This window comes from Thunnus albacares, chromosome 12 (genome assembly GCF_914725855.1).
Source record: "Thunnus albacares chromosome 12, fThuAlb1.1, whole genome shotgun sequence".
Lineage (NCBI taxonomy): Eukaryota > Metazoa > Chordata > Actinopteri > Scombriformes > Scombridae > Thunnus > Thunnus albacares.
In genome coordinates this window covers 1,108,558-1,120,640 of record NC_058117.1, presented here as the reverse complement: position 1 = coordinate 1,120,640, position 12,083 = coordinate 1,108,558, and the positions used below count along the sequence as shown (strand labels likewise).

The window sequence follows — 12,083 nt, the reverse complement described above, 5'->3', positions numbered from 1 at the left end:
TATTCCTGGATGTTGGTTGTTTCCTCCTGGACAGTGGCTCTGACACTCACCAGTCCTTGGCCTTCCTCGTTTCGCTTAGTGTACAGTCTCAGGATGAAACCCTCCATAAATTGTGAGGAGCTTCCTTGTCTTGATATCAGCAGCCTCTATCTCCTTCTTTGGCCAGCTTATTATACCAGCGGGCTATCTGATGACTGGCAGGGCATACGTGTTGATGGCCCGTATCTTGTTCTTCCCATTCAGCCGACTTTTGAGGACCTGCCTTACTCTGTAGGTATTTGGCTGTGGCAGCCTCCTTATGGTTCCCATTTGCCTGCGGGATCCCAAGGTATTTGTAGCTGTCCTGAACATCTGCAGTGCTGCCTTCTGGCAGTTCAGCCCCCTCGGTTCTGATCATCTTCCCTCTTTTCGATACCATCCGACCACACTTATCTAGTCCGAATGACATCCTGATGTCGTTGCTGTATCTGTAGCCACTCTTTGTGATGATCTGGCTGAGGGGGTTCAGGCCTATGCAGAACAGCAGTGGTGATAGTGCATCACCTTTGTATATGCCGCACTTGATGGTAACTTGTGCAATTGGTTTTGAGTTGGCCTCCAGAGTTGTTTTCCACAGCCCCATTGAGTTCTTGATGAAGGCTCTTAGTGTCCAGTTGATGTTGTACATTTCCAAGCATTCCAGTATCCATGTGTGTGGCATTGAGTCGAAGGCTTTCTTGTAGTCAAGCCAGGTGGTGCACAGGTTTGTCTGCCTGGTCTTGCAAGCTTGGGTGACTGCTCTTTCATCTTAGCTGCTGACAGGAGCTTCTATGTTGTACAGAGGCAGGTTACTAGTAGTTGGATGAGATCATGCCCTTCTGGGGGTCCTTCATGCAAGCTGTCCGTCAACCATTCTGGGTGGGTCCCATCCATCAGCAGTTGGTTCATTTGTGCTGCCAGGCATTCATGGAGTGCATTTAGTTTCTTTAGCCAGTAGGTGTGGATCATGTCCGGGCCCGGTGCTGTCAGGCTCTTTCTTGGATTGTAGTGGTTACTGAAACTTGTTCTGGGAGATTGCTGTGGTCTGTGCTTAGATCCACTAGTCACTGAGCATTGGTGTTATGTGATGCCTCCTTCTCCCATATGTTCTTCCAGTATTATTCAATCTCAGCCCTGGGTGGATCTGTTCTCGTGTTATTACCTTGCCCCTGAGAGTACATTTTGGATGGTTTGATGGAGAACATCCTATTTATTCTGCCAGAGCTGTGAGCCTTTGCTTAGCTGGTATCACTCATACTGAGGTAGGCTAGCCGCATCAAGGACCTTGCCTAAGGGTCCACACTGGATATGTGTTACCCCACCCTGGCCGGGATTTGAAAGCCAGCAGTGTTAACCACTGAGCTATCCAGCTGCAATATATAATGATAAACGCACATAGATACATAAATATACATACATACAAGCATATTAAGTGAAATTAAATGGATGAGAGGATCATTATACAATCTGGCTTCACTTCACCACCTCACCATCTGTGTCACCAATTTCCCATGTCTCAAAAATGTTTGTATGCATGGGTCAGAGTTTACGTACAGGTGTGCACATTCTCCTGTCAAGTTTGTTTTAATAGATCACAACTTCTGAAATTGTGAAGTGGCATACGCCTCTTTCAGACCCCGTTTTGTGCATATGCAACGGTTATAAATGAGACACCTGAACACTATTCCCAAACTCAAAGCCAATAATGCACCAGCCCAGCAATTATCATACAAGCAAAATGGAAGATGAGAGGAAAATCTGAAAAACAATGATCAATGATTAAACGTGAGTTAAGACAGAGAAAAAAGTAAGTCCAAAATAAAAAGGTTAAAAAGTAAAAGAAAGAACACTGATAAACACATGAACTGACGATGCCCCTGATGCAGGACTGTCATACACATCACAGGTCTGTGAGATTAAGTACCCATTACTGGTATCCAGTTCTGCATTGCCTGAATCATCTAAGTATGGAAGCCTATCACGGCTCATGGGCTGCTTCTGTTTTGTGCGCCTATACATAAAATTGTGCATGGATTTGGTGTCAGATCAATGATTCTCAACGACCAATACATTCAGTTTTAGCTACTGGAGCTCACCTCATGACAGCCAAATCAGTTCAGGAGCCTCTCTAATCATATGTGCCATGCATTTAAGTATCCCCTCTCTCTATCAGCTTGCAGTGAAGACTTTACTGTCCTTTCTGATCACACACCTTTGAGAAGCAGATTTCTCCTTTGTGTCAGGCACAAAATCAAGTGAGTAGAAAACACCTTCCTCTAATGATTTTTCCATGCCAAAGATTGTGTTGATAAGTGTTTACTTCAGTTATTCAGTTATTAGAGGTGGGGATGGTATGGAAGCTGAGAACGGTTGTGCTTGCAATTTGTTTTTTAACATTGTTATCTCGAGAAAACAAGCTTTGTTATCTCGAGATAATGAGATAATCAACTCGTTACCACGAGAAAACAAAAGGTAATTTCTTCTTATTACTTATAATGATTATCAGAGATCAGAGGGGTATTCCATCAAGCTAGGTAAAGGAAAAGCCTGGCTTATTTTGATAAGCCTTGCTAATTTAAGTGAGAGTCCCTTTCCATTACTGTGGCTTATATGAATTCTGCTCAGTAACCAAGGCAACTTATACCAGAGAACCAGTCTGCTCTGTGGCAGACTAACTGTCAAGCTTAATTTAGCAATGTGTCAAAAAATGTCTGACAAGCGAAGTCCGAAATAGACTACCAAAAGACGGTTCCATCGAGTGTCTTTTTGCGCTTGCATCACTGTTATCATGTCCATGTTCGGAAACATAGGATGAAAGAACTGTGAGAGACCTTTACAAAAATACCATTTTCAGTTAATCCTCATTTTATTCATGGTCAAAAGCTTAGTGTTTATTATTTAAGAAATAAAGGTGTGCCAACGTTTTTTTGAAGTTATTTATTTATTTATTTATTTATTCATTCACTCATTTTGTTCAAGCGTGAAGACAAAAAGAAAATTAAATAAAGTCTAAACCATGACCTTCTGCTCTGTTTAAATGTATACAGTGGTAACCACTTACAGTGGTCACAGTTTCACTGATCAGCTGCTTATATAGATCGAAAAGCTTGGGATAGAATCATTCTCATACAATATTTATGCTGTTTAAATAATTTGGCTATAGTAATCAAGTAGTCTGCTTACAGTGTTCATTTTGGGTCTTTTCATACATGACAACATAAGGAAAAAAAATTAAAACTATGGTAATTCTATTTTTCGTACTTTACTCCCATGATAACTGGCTGTGGCACCATTATTGCCTCATGGTAACCCATCTGCTTCCAGCTGCTGCTGTGTGCAGATTGAAATCATGACGAGAAAAAGAAAGTAATTTTCTCTCAATGAAAAATATAGTCTCCCCAAAGCTTATGACAATTAAAGGAGAGAAAGAAATCTAAGGAAAGGATCACCACTCTTTGCCTGCTCTGCCGCCGGGGAAAATAAAGAACTTGTCATTGGCAAAAGTCAGAACCCCCACTACTTCAAAAATGTGTGCACACTGTGTTTGAAACAGCTGTATTGTATTTTGAAACAGTGAATAAAATGCAGTAAATAGCGAAGCTGTCCATTTCATTACTTTATATTCATATCGGCTAATAAATGTCAATTAGGTAGTAATCTGCATGAGAAATAAAGAAAAAAATCAGTTATAATAACCATCTGCTTCTAGTGATATTTGACCCAGACAGACCTGATCACTATAAGCGTTTTCCACTGTACTTACATCCTCCTCCAGTTTCTTTATCTCTAACTGGAGCTTCTTAATTTTAAACTTTCAATGATGCATGTAAATCAAATGGACATCCTGCAAAAGATAAAATGCGTCAAAGAGTAGATGATTATGTAGTTGGTAAAGGTAAATTGGTTCTACTTAGTTGCCTACACCATAATTTGAAACATACATCTGATATTATCTAGCCTACTGATAATATAGCCACAGTCAGTGATCTTAATGTTTATCTATTAACAAATAAAGAAGGAGGGGCCACCACTGTCCACATATTTAGGCTTGTATAATTTACGCATTTAATCTGTCAGCAATGTTTTGCCAAGCCATCTCCTTCACCTTGCTAATTGCAGTAGTATTGCCCTTTTTGGTGATAACTCCTTGATATTCTTCACAAAGTTTCATCATCAGGGTTTGCTCCACTGCTGAGAAGAACACCTCTCTGGTTTTCCCTTCTTAATGCAACATAGTATCATCTTTTCAACAATCGACTGTTCTGGGTTGCTTATGTACTCTGTGCATGTGCACAATGCAAACTTATTCAAGCCTGGTTAGAGTTAATGTTGACTAGACATGGCTAAATTGTATTAGTGGAACAGTTTGAGCCTTAAGTGAAAGTTGACGTTAATTCTAGCCAGGCTTTTTCAAGTAAGCGCAGCTTTCTTTAGCTGCCTTGACGGAACACCCCTCAGGAGTTCCATGCCAGCATGCATACATGGTGTCTTGACAACAGTAGCAACTGATTTAAGCTGAAAATGTCAGATCAAGGAGTACCCATTTTTGATTAATACATCAGACTATACTTAATCAAGGTCTAACACAGACAGAAATTGCATTTTGTCTTTCTGTTAGAGATAACATTCTGAACATTTATTTATTTATTTATTTATTTATTCCATTTCATGCATGCGTACATTTTTACCATATTCAAGTAAGTGCCTTCAGGTGGCTCTTAAGGACATGGGTTGAAATCTGTCATCTGTTGATTCTCATTCCCTCTCTCCACCCCACTTTCCTTTCTCTCATTACTGATTACAGTGTAATAAAATGAAAATGCTTGAAAGGTGTTGTTTAGTTTGTCTTCTATATGAAACATCCCATCATTTTATGACCAGGTGTTAATCAACCTACCATTTGGCTGTGACACAGATGTCATTAATAAAGGTTCTGTTAATTTGTGATTGATTAATTATAGCTGTGTTAGTTAAGTTAGTTAACAAATATGAAATGAGTATTTTTCCTTCCAAAGGTTCCTTCAGGAATTCTTTCTTTCAAAAAGGGTTCTTTGAATAGAAAGGGTTCTTGATATAACCATTTGCCTCCATAGGAAACAATAAGAGGAAATAAATAAATAAGCCGAAAAGCCTTTTGTTTTCTCATGATAACATGTTGATTATCTCGTTATCTCAAGATAACAAAGCTTGCTTTCTTGAGATAATGAAATAATTAACTTGTGATCTCGGGATAATGGCATAAAAAAGAACAATTGTAAGCACAGCTGTTCTCAGCTTCCATAGGATAGAGTGATAAAGTCTCTCTCTCCCCCTCTTTATACATACCGGCCCTGTTGTTGGCTGGACTGCAAGGGTCAGCCCTATAAACACGAAAGTCCATGGGTGACTGAGCGATGAAGTTACACCATTTGGCCGGCCAAGTCACCTTGGCTAGACATCACCACTTCCTGTATCCGTCGTTTCAAATTAAAAGCCCTTATACACGGTTTCATACACGGTCAAGCCATATTCTAGGTTTTGACCTAGTCTTGTTTTAAAATTGTCACAATTTTGTCTGATCATAAATGGCAGCACTGAGTGCAATGCAACTCAATGTTGTGAAGATACAGACTGGTGACCAATCAAAATCCCATCATAAAGTGTGCCAGTAAGGTGTTGCTCTACCACGAGCTGCCAGAGCAGCTTCAGTGCTCTTTGCCAGAGATTCTCCAGTTGTGTGAAGTCTACTGGAGGGATGAACAGTATTCTTCCAATACATATTCTCTGATTTGGTGTTTGGGTGGTGGTGATGGAGAGTGCTGCCTAACACATCGCTCCAAAATCTGCCATAGGTGTCCAGTTGGTTTGAGATCTGATGACTGTGAAGGCCAGAGTATATGATTCATGCCCTTCTGCCCTGTGGATGGAACAGAGCCACTGGACCACCTCACTAAAAGAGTCAAACATTCAAGTCTGTACTGTTGCTGTATGCCACACATGCACTCACCCACTTGTCAACAATAAGGTGAAGGATGACTCATCTAACCATGTAATTTTTTTCTCATATTTCTGTAGAGCAGTGCCTATATATTTTGCACCACTTAACTCTCATAGGAGTCACATGTAAGGTTTTTCCATGGTTTTTGGGGTAGTTGCACCGAGTCATGCTACGAGCAGTTGAGCCATGCTAGCACGGTGTTTTGCACCAGCTAGACTAAAGGAGTTATTTACTTTGATGATATGTCGGAGATGTGCTGTTTGTAGAAAATGCATTAAGAGTCTGTTGTCTACAGCTCTTCATCTTACATCTCACTGTGGCTGTTTATGCTTGTACTTAAATTTGATGTGGTGACCAAATTTCCTTAATTATCTCCATTGTTGTGTAGACCTGTTTTCATTGAAGAACAGCACTGCTAACTTAGCATGACTCCAATATGGTTGAGAGCGATCACGAAACAGTAAAATAATGCTGATATCTGAAAGTACAAACAGGGTGAGAAACTAAACTTCAAACCACAGAGATTCAATTAGAAGTTACAACTACTGAGAGCTGAAGGTTTCCAGTACAGACATGAGTTGAGTCTTGGGCTGGCTGATGTCAGCCCTGTCAGGAACCAGGACCGCAGCAGTGCAGCTCACCTTGGCTTTGAGGCTGTAGTGAAGACGTGTTTTATCCCAGGTTGGTGGCCAAAGCAGACCGACATGGGCTAATGTAAAAACTCTATTAAATCTTTTCTTCTTACCATGTTGATCTAAAATCAAGGTCAGCTGCCCCAGCTCAGCATGTTTTTACATGTCACAGAGCATGAGTTAATGGCTGAATTGTATTATGCAGTACACCTAAATTGAAGTATCTGCATTCTTTGAGCTTTCATCAGGAGTACAGATTTGGTTTAATCTTTGGTAGGGACACTTTTTTGTCAGACGGCCAAAATTTACAATTGTGCCTTAACCTAACCAGTCACATCATAAAACATTTTTTTTTACCAGTGATTTGTAACGGTTTTGGAAGGCACAGACAAATAATATTGTCCTGCCAGTTATTGCTGATAGGGGCGCCCAATTAGAAAAGTGCTCCTATATGTCATTCTGGAGTCACATGGTCAAACTTTATTTCAAATTAATTTAAATCAGAGAATAAAATAAATATTTAAAATTGACATATGGTAGATTTTCACAATAACTGTTACAAGAAAATGAATGTAAAAACCTGTAGGTAATGTGCTGCTCTGTTTAAATCAACTCTGTTTTAACCACTTTCAAACCTCACCTGAGATTCTGCAGCTCTGTGCTTCTTACAGTTTGTTGATTTGGGTGACACAACTCAAGACTATTATGACAGGGTCACAGCAACCCTCAAACATGTTTAAATCATCTCAAACATTCATTTCATACACAGTCCAGCCATACATACTATACTCGGTTTTGACTTAGTCTTGGTCATTCAGCACCTGAACTTATGGCTAGATCTTTCACTATGACATCAGAGCACACCTGAGAGGCTGCAGCTTACCTTTCTGTGTGTCTGTGCTGCTCAGGTTTCTGCTGACAGGATTTTTTATAATAAAACATTCACAAACAAATCAGTTGGACAAGCTTCAGCTAATTTACCTTTTCAACAATGTCCATGTCATAAATGTCAAAGAAGATAAATGTTTGAATTGATAAAAAAAAAACCATTCATATTAGCTAAGCTCTTCTGTTACTGACACTTTGGTTCTTCTTTGAAAAGGACCAGATGTCTTAATTAGCTCTGAGGGACATTGTTGCCTTGAGTGATAAAGTTGTTTTAGGTGACATGTCTGAGCAACAATCACAAATGAGCTAATAAACCTAACACCTGAAATTTAAATATATAGTAATATCAATTGATGTTAAGATGATTGATTGTCCAGTTAAGATGTTTTTGATTCTGTTATGTTTAAAACATTTGAAATATAAATGCTAATCCTTTCAGATTAATTACCATTCATAAAAGATTCCACTACTACTACTGCTGCAGCTAGTCGACATTGTGTACAGCTTGAAGTTGAGGGTTGCCAGATCATCAAGTCAAGTATCCCCCATATCCCACTCTTTCACCTCTTATCATAAATAACCCACTTTTCACGGAAAACACAAACTTGGCAACTGTATAGATCTCACGGTTAATATTATGGAGTTAAAATGGCAGGATTGTTTGAGATTAGTAAAAATATTGGTAGGGACAATTCAGCAACACTTCGATTTACCGTCCATACCCAAATCTACACCCATGGCTTTTAGCCCCAGGGAACCACCAAAGATATGCACAGCAAGTCTGTCTTGCCAAATGCAATTAGGATGCTTACTCTGAATTCCACAAAACCCCACCAAGTCCTTCTGTCATTTAGTTTTATTGTACTGTATTTCTGCATTTCAAATGATGTTTGTTGATACTGTGTCCCTGTCACTTGTCCTCATCATTGTCTGTATTGTCAGTTATTGTGTATTGTATTGTACATGTGTATTGTTTCTTAATGCTATGTGGGGAGGCCAAAGATCATTTTCCACAATTTTCAGTTTTCCACTAACTAACTAACTAACTAACTAACTAACTAACTAACTAACTAACTGTCTACACATATTTATTCTAGTTTTATCTTTAATTTTTCACTTGTCTGTATGTAAATGCCTTCTAGTGGATTCATATTTTCAAAATTCTTCCCATACAGAACATTCTAACATCTTGGTCTGCATCCAGGCTACACTGTGGTAAAGGGAAAAAAAACACATCCACCTCCATCCACATCCATCCCTAACCTTATACCCTACCTGTGCTGCTCTGGATGGTCCTGACGGTGGTGGCAGATGTGCGTGGTGGGGACGATGGCAGCAGGAGCAGCGGTCTCCCTCCTTCTCCTTCCTCCTCCCCAGCACAGCCTTGGTCGATCGCCCTCACATAGCTGTGACTCCGCATTCTGAAGCATCCTGGCATGGGCAGAGTGTCAATGGTGTCCATGGTGTCCATGCTGTCCATGGCGGCCTCCATGGCCTGGGACTGCATCTCACTGTAGACCTGCTCACATACCTGCTCAATCTGCCCGTTCACCTCCACCTCACTCAGCTAGAGGAGTAGAGGACAGGACACAGGACAGAGGAGGAGCAAGCAGAGGGAGAAGAGGTGAACAATGAGGAGGGTGGAAATTGGGGAAAACTCCAAATTATTATTCAAAACATTACACTTTAAAAAAAAGAATGTTATTTTTCTCAACCTTAGCTCTGCTAGAGGTACTTTGGGAAAGCAGGTCAATTGAAAAAAAACAGCACTTGAAAGGGTTTGCTTGCTGGCAACTGCTTGACTCCTTGGTGGGACAAATACCAGCAGTTATGATGGCACTTTTTGACCACAGGAACATTTTCTGTAGCCCATGAGGTACTCAGGAACTGTCCCTGCACTTTGTAATCAGGTTTTGCTCCCTGACAATTGCTGGGGAGGGGCTTGTTGCTGTCACAGGGGTGGGGCTAGGCTGCTGCTACAGGGGCGGGGCTAAGCCTGTCAGCACAGTGGGCTTCTTGCTGCTACAGGGGCAAAGAAAGGGGTGCTTTTCATCACGCTAATTCTATGCTTCCTCGCGTCCTTTCTCCTCTGTGACCCAGAGACCAATCTCCCTCCACCATAATGGAGGATCTTCCGATCCCTTAAATGCACCTGGAGGAGACGAAGAGCAAGGACAGAGGAGGCTCCTGGAGGAGCTCAGAGCGAGGAAACACAAGTGTTACTTGTGGAAGTTTTTTCACAGACAGCAACACTCCTTTGATCCAATGTGTTTATTGATTGGTCAGCTGATCTGACGGGACAGTACACGGTTGGGCTATTATTGTAATACAGCAGATCAGCAAAACTACCTGTGGAACAGGAATGAAAGCACCAACAGATGCTGATCATATTTATTCATAAAATGAAAATTATTTAATCATGAATCAATCACAAAAAACACTCTTGAAACTTTTATTTTCTTCATAAGCCAAAAAGCATAATTTCGACATTCTACAGGCTACAGCTGTTTTTATTGCTCCTTTCCTGTCGGTTCTGTTCTTTCAGCAATTAACAGGTTTAAATTGTCTATTTGTGTCTTAATGTGTGACAGCCAGACGCTGCTATAGATCTATAATCAAATGATAAAAATTGGATTAGTCATCAGGTGTTTTCCTTCCAGCTATCACTATGTAGAAATTATTATGTTGATTAAATGTATGAATGAATTTTAGAGTTTAAACTGTTACTTAATAAGTTGTTCATATTGAGAGCTGACCTCTACATAGGCCCTATTTGACATTTAAAGTGATGTGTGTCATTAGTAGTTGTCGTTTCCTCAAAATGACGCTGGAGTGAGTGAGGACGTCTCGTTTGGTGAATTAAATTCCTCTGTCATCGCGTCTCTTCCTTGCATCTCTCTCTCACATCCTCGCTGGGAAGAGATAAGACGCGAGGAAGAGGTGCGAGTGAGGGAAGCAAGGAGACATGTTAGCGTAATGAAAAGGATTCCCATCAAACGGGGCAGGGCTTGGTGTTTTCACAGGGGTGGGGCTTGAAACTATCAGAACAGGGCACAGCCCCCCCCAGAGCTGTTGGCTTGTGGCTCAATGGACACCAAACAATAATAATAACAATATTTCACTGCCCTTTACCAATGCTCCAACGTGCAAAGGCTCCAATGAGGCAATACCTTTCAGCACTACAAACATGAGTTGTACTTATTGTTCTATAACTGTCAACCAACCAGAATTTTCAACTCAAGTCTCTATTGAGTTTCTACCTCAGTGCTTCAGCTACAGTGTATTTGTCAAATCTATTTTCTTTCAATTTCATGTAAATTAGGTACATTCTCCTTGTCTCTTTTACATACAAAAACACATAACACAGCATGCCAACTGCAACATCCCATCTGCATTTAGCCTTTTATCTTTCCATCCTTTTATTTTCCAAATCACTGAGCTTAATTTTCACATTGACTTAAACCAAAACAAATTGTATTTGAATGAATCTCAAATGCAAGACAAAAGCCTATTGTGGCAATTTGTTAAATGTAGATTTTATGGTTACATGAATGAAGAGGAGGCATAGAGGCAATCCAATATGGTAGTGGTTATTAGGGAAAGGTTCAGGATGAGTAATACAAGTGGAGACTGAAGATAAAGTTAAGGTAGTACAAATGAAGGCTTATGGAGTACAGCTTTATTTTACATACAGTAGCTTTGAATAGAAGCTGAAATAATTTGATTGTTGTTTTAAGTGTTGTCTATTCTGGTGCTTTTAGACCTGACTGCTGCCTCTGACACTGTGGATCATAGGATCCTTTTATCACATCTTGAACATTGCATAGGCATCAAAGGTACTGCCCTAAAATAGTTTCAGTCACACCTGAAAGATAGGAGTTCTCTGTTCACCTCAGTGAATATTCTTCAACTGTGGCCCCACTTAATTGTGGGGTCCATCAAGGCTCCACTTCGGGTCACATCCTCTTTTCAATGTATATGCTGCCTTTGGGGTCTGTTTTTAAGAAACATAATATTCCTTTTCATTGTTTTGCTGATGATATACAAATCTATCTGACAAATCTATCTGGGGCAGCTGTGGCTCAGGAGGTAGAGCATGTCGTCTGCATGTCAAAGTGTCCTGGGGCAAGATACTGAACCCCATATTGATCCTGATGGCCATGCCATCAATGTGTTAATGTGTGTGAATGGTTAATTCCCCCTGATGGGCAGGTTGGGATCTTGCATGGTAGCCCCTGTACCCATTCAGTGTATGAATGTGTGTGAAGGGGTGAATGTGACATGCAGTGTAAAAGCACTTTGAGTGGTTGGAAGAAAAGAAAGTAGAATTTCAATGCAGCCTTTGCTAAACAGTTTAAAAGATATCAAAGCTTGGATGGATTTAAACTTTCTCAGTCTTAATGAAAATAAGACTGAGATCGTTATGTTTGGACAATTTGACCTATTGGATGACTATGATGGCCCTTTAGCTTCTGACATGTAAATCTTTTGTTAAGAATCTTGGTTTAATTTTTGACAGCTCCTTCAAATTTGATGAACAGATTAGTTCAGTTGTCAAAACTAGCTTT

General features: G+C 40.2%; 1 protein-coding gene across 3 annotated transcripts in view; it reads right to left on the bottom strand.

The window, feature by feature from the left end:
- LOC122993943 (disks large-associated protein 1-like) overlaps positions 1-12,083 on the bottom strand; it is a 75,190-nt gene that overhangs the window by 47,301 nt on the left and 15,806 nt on the right. For all 3 annotated transcript variants that reach the window (XM_044368403.1, XM_044368402.1, XM_044368401.1), the window contains exon 3: positions 8,791-9,082. In XM_044368403.1, the coding sequence (XP_044224338.1) occupies positions 8,791-9,082 (292 nt within the window). The remainder of the gene's footprint in view (positions 1-8,790; positions 9,083-12,083) is intronic.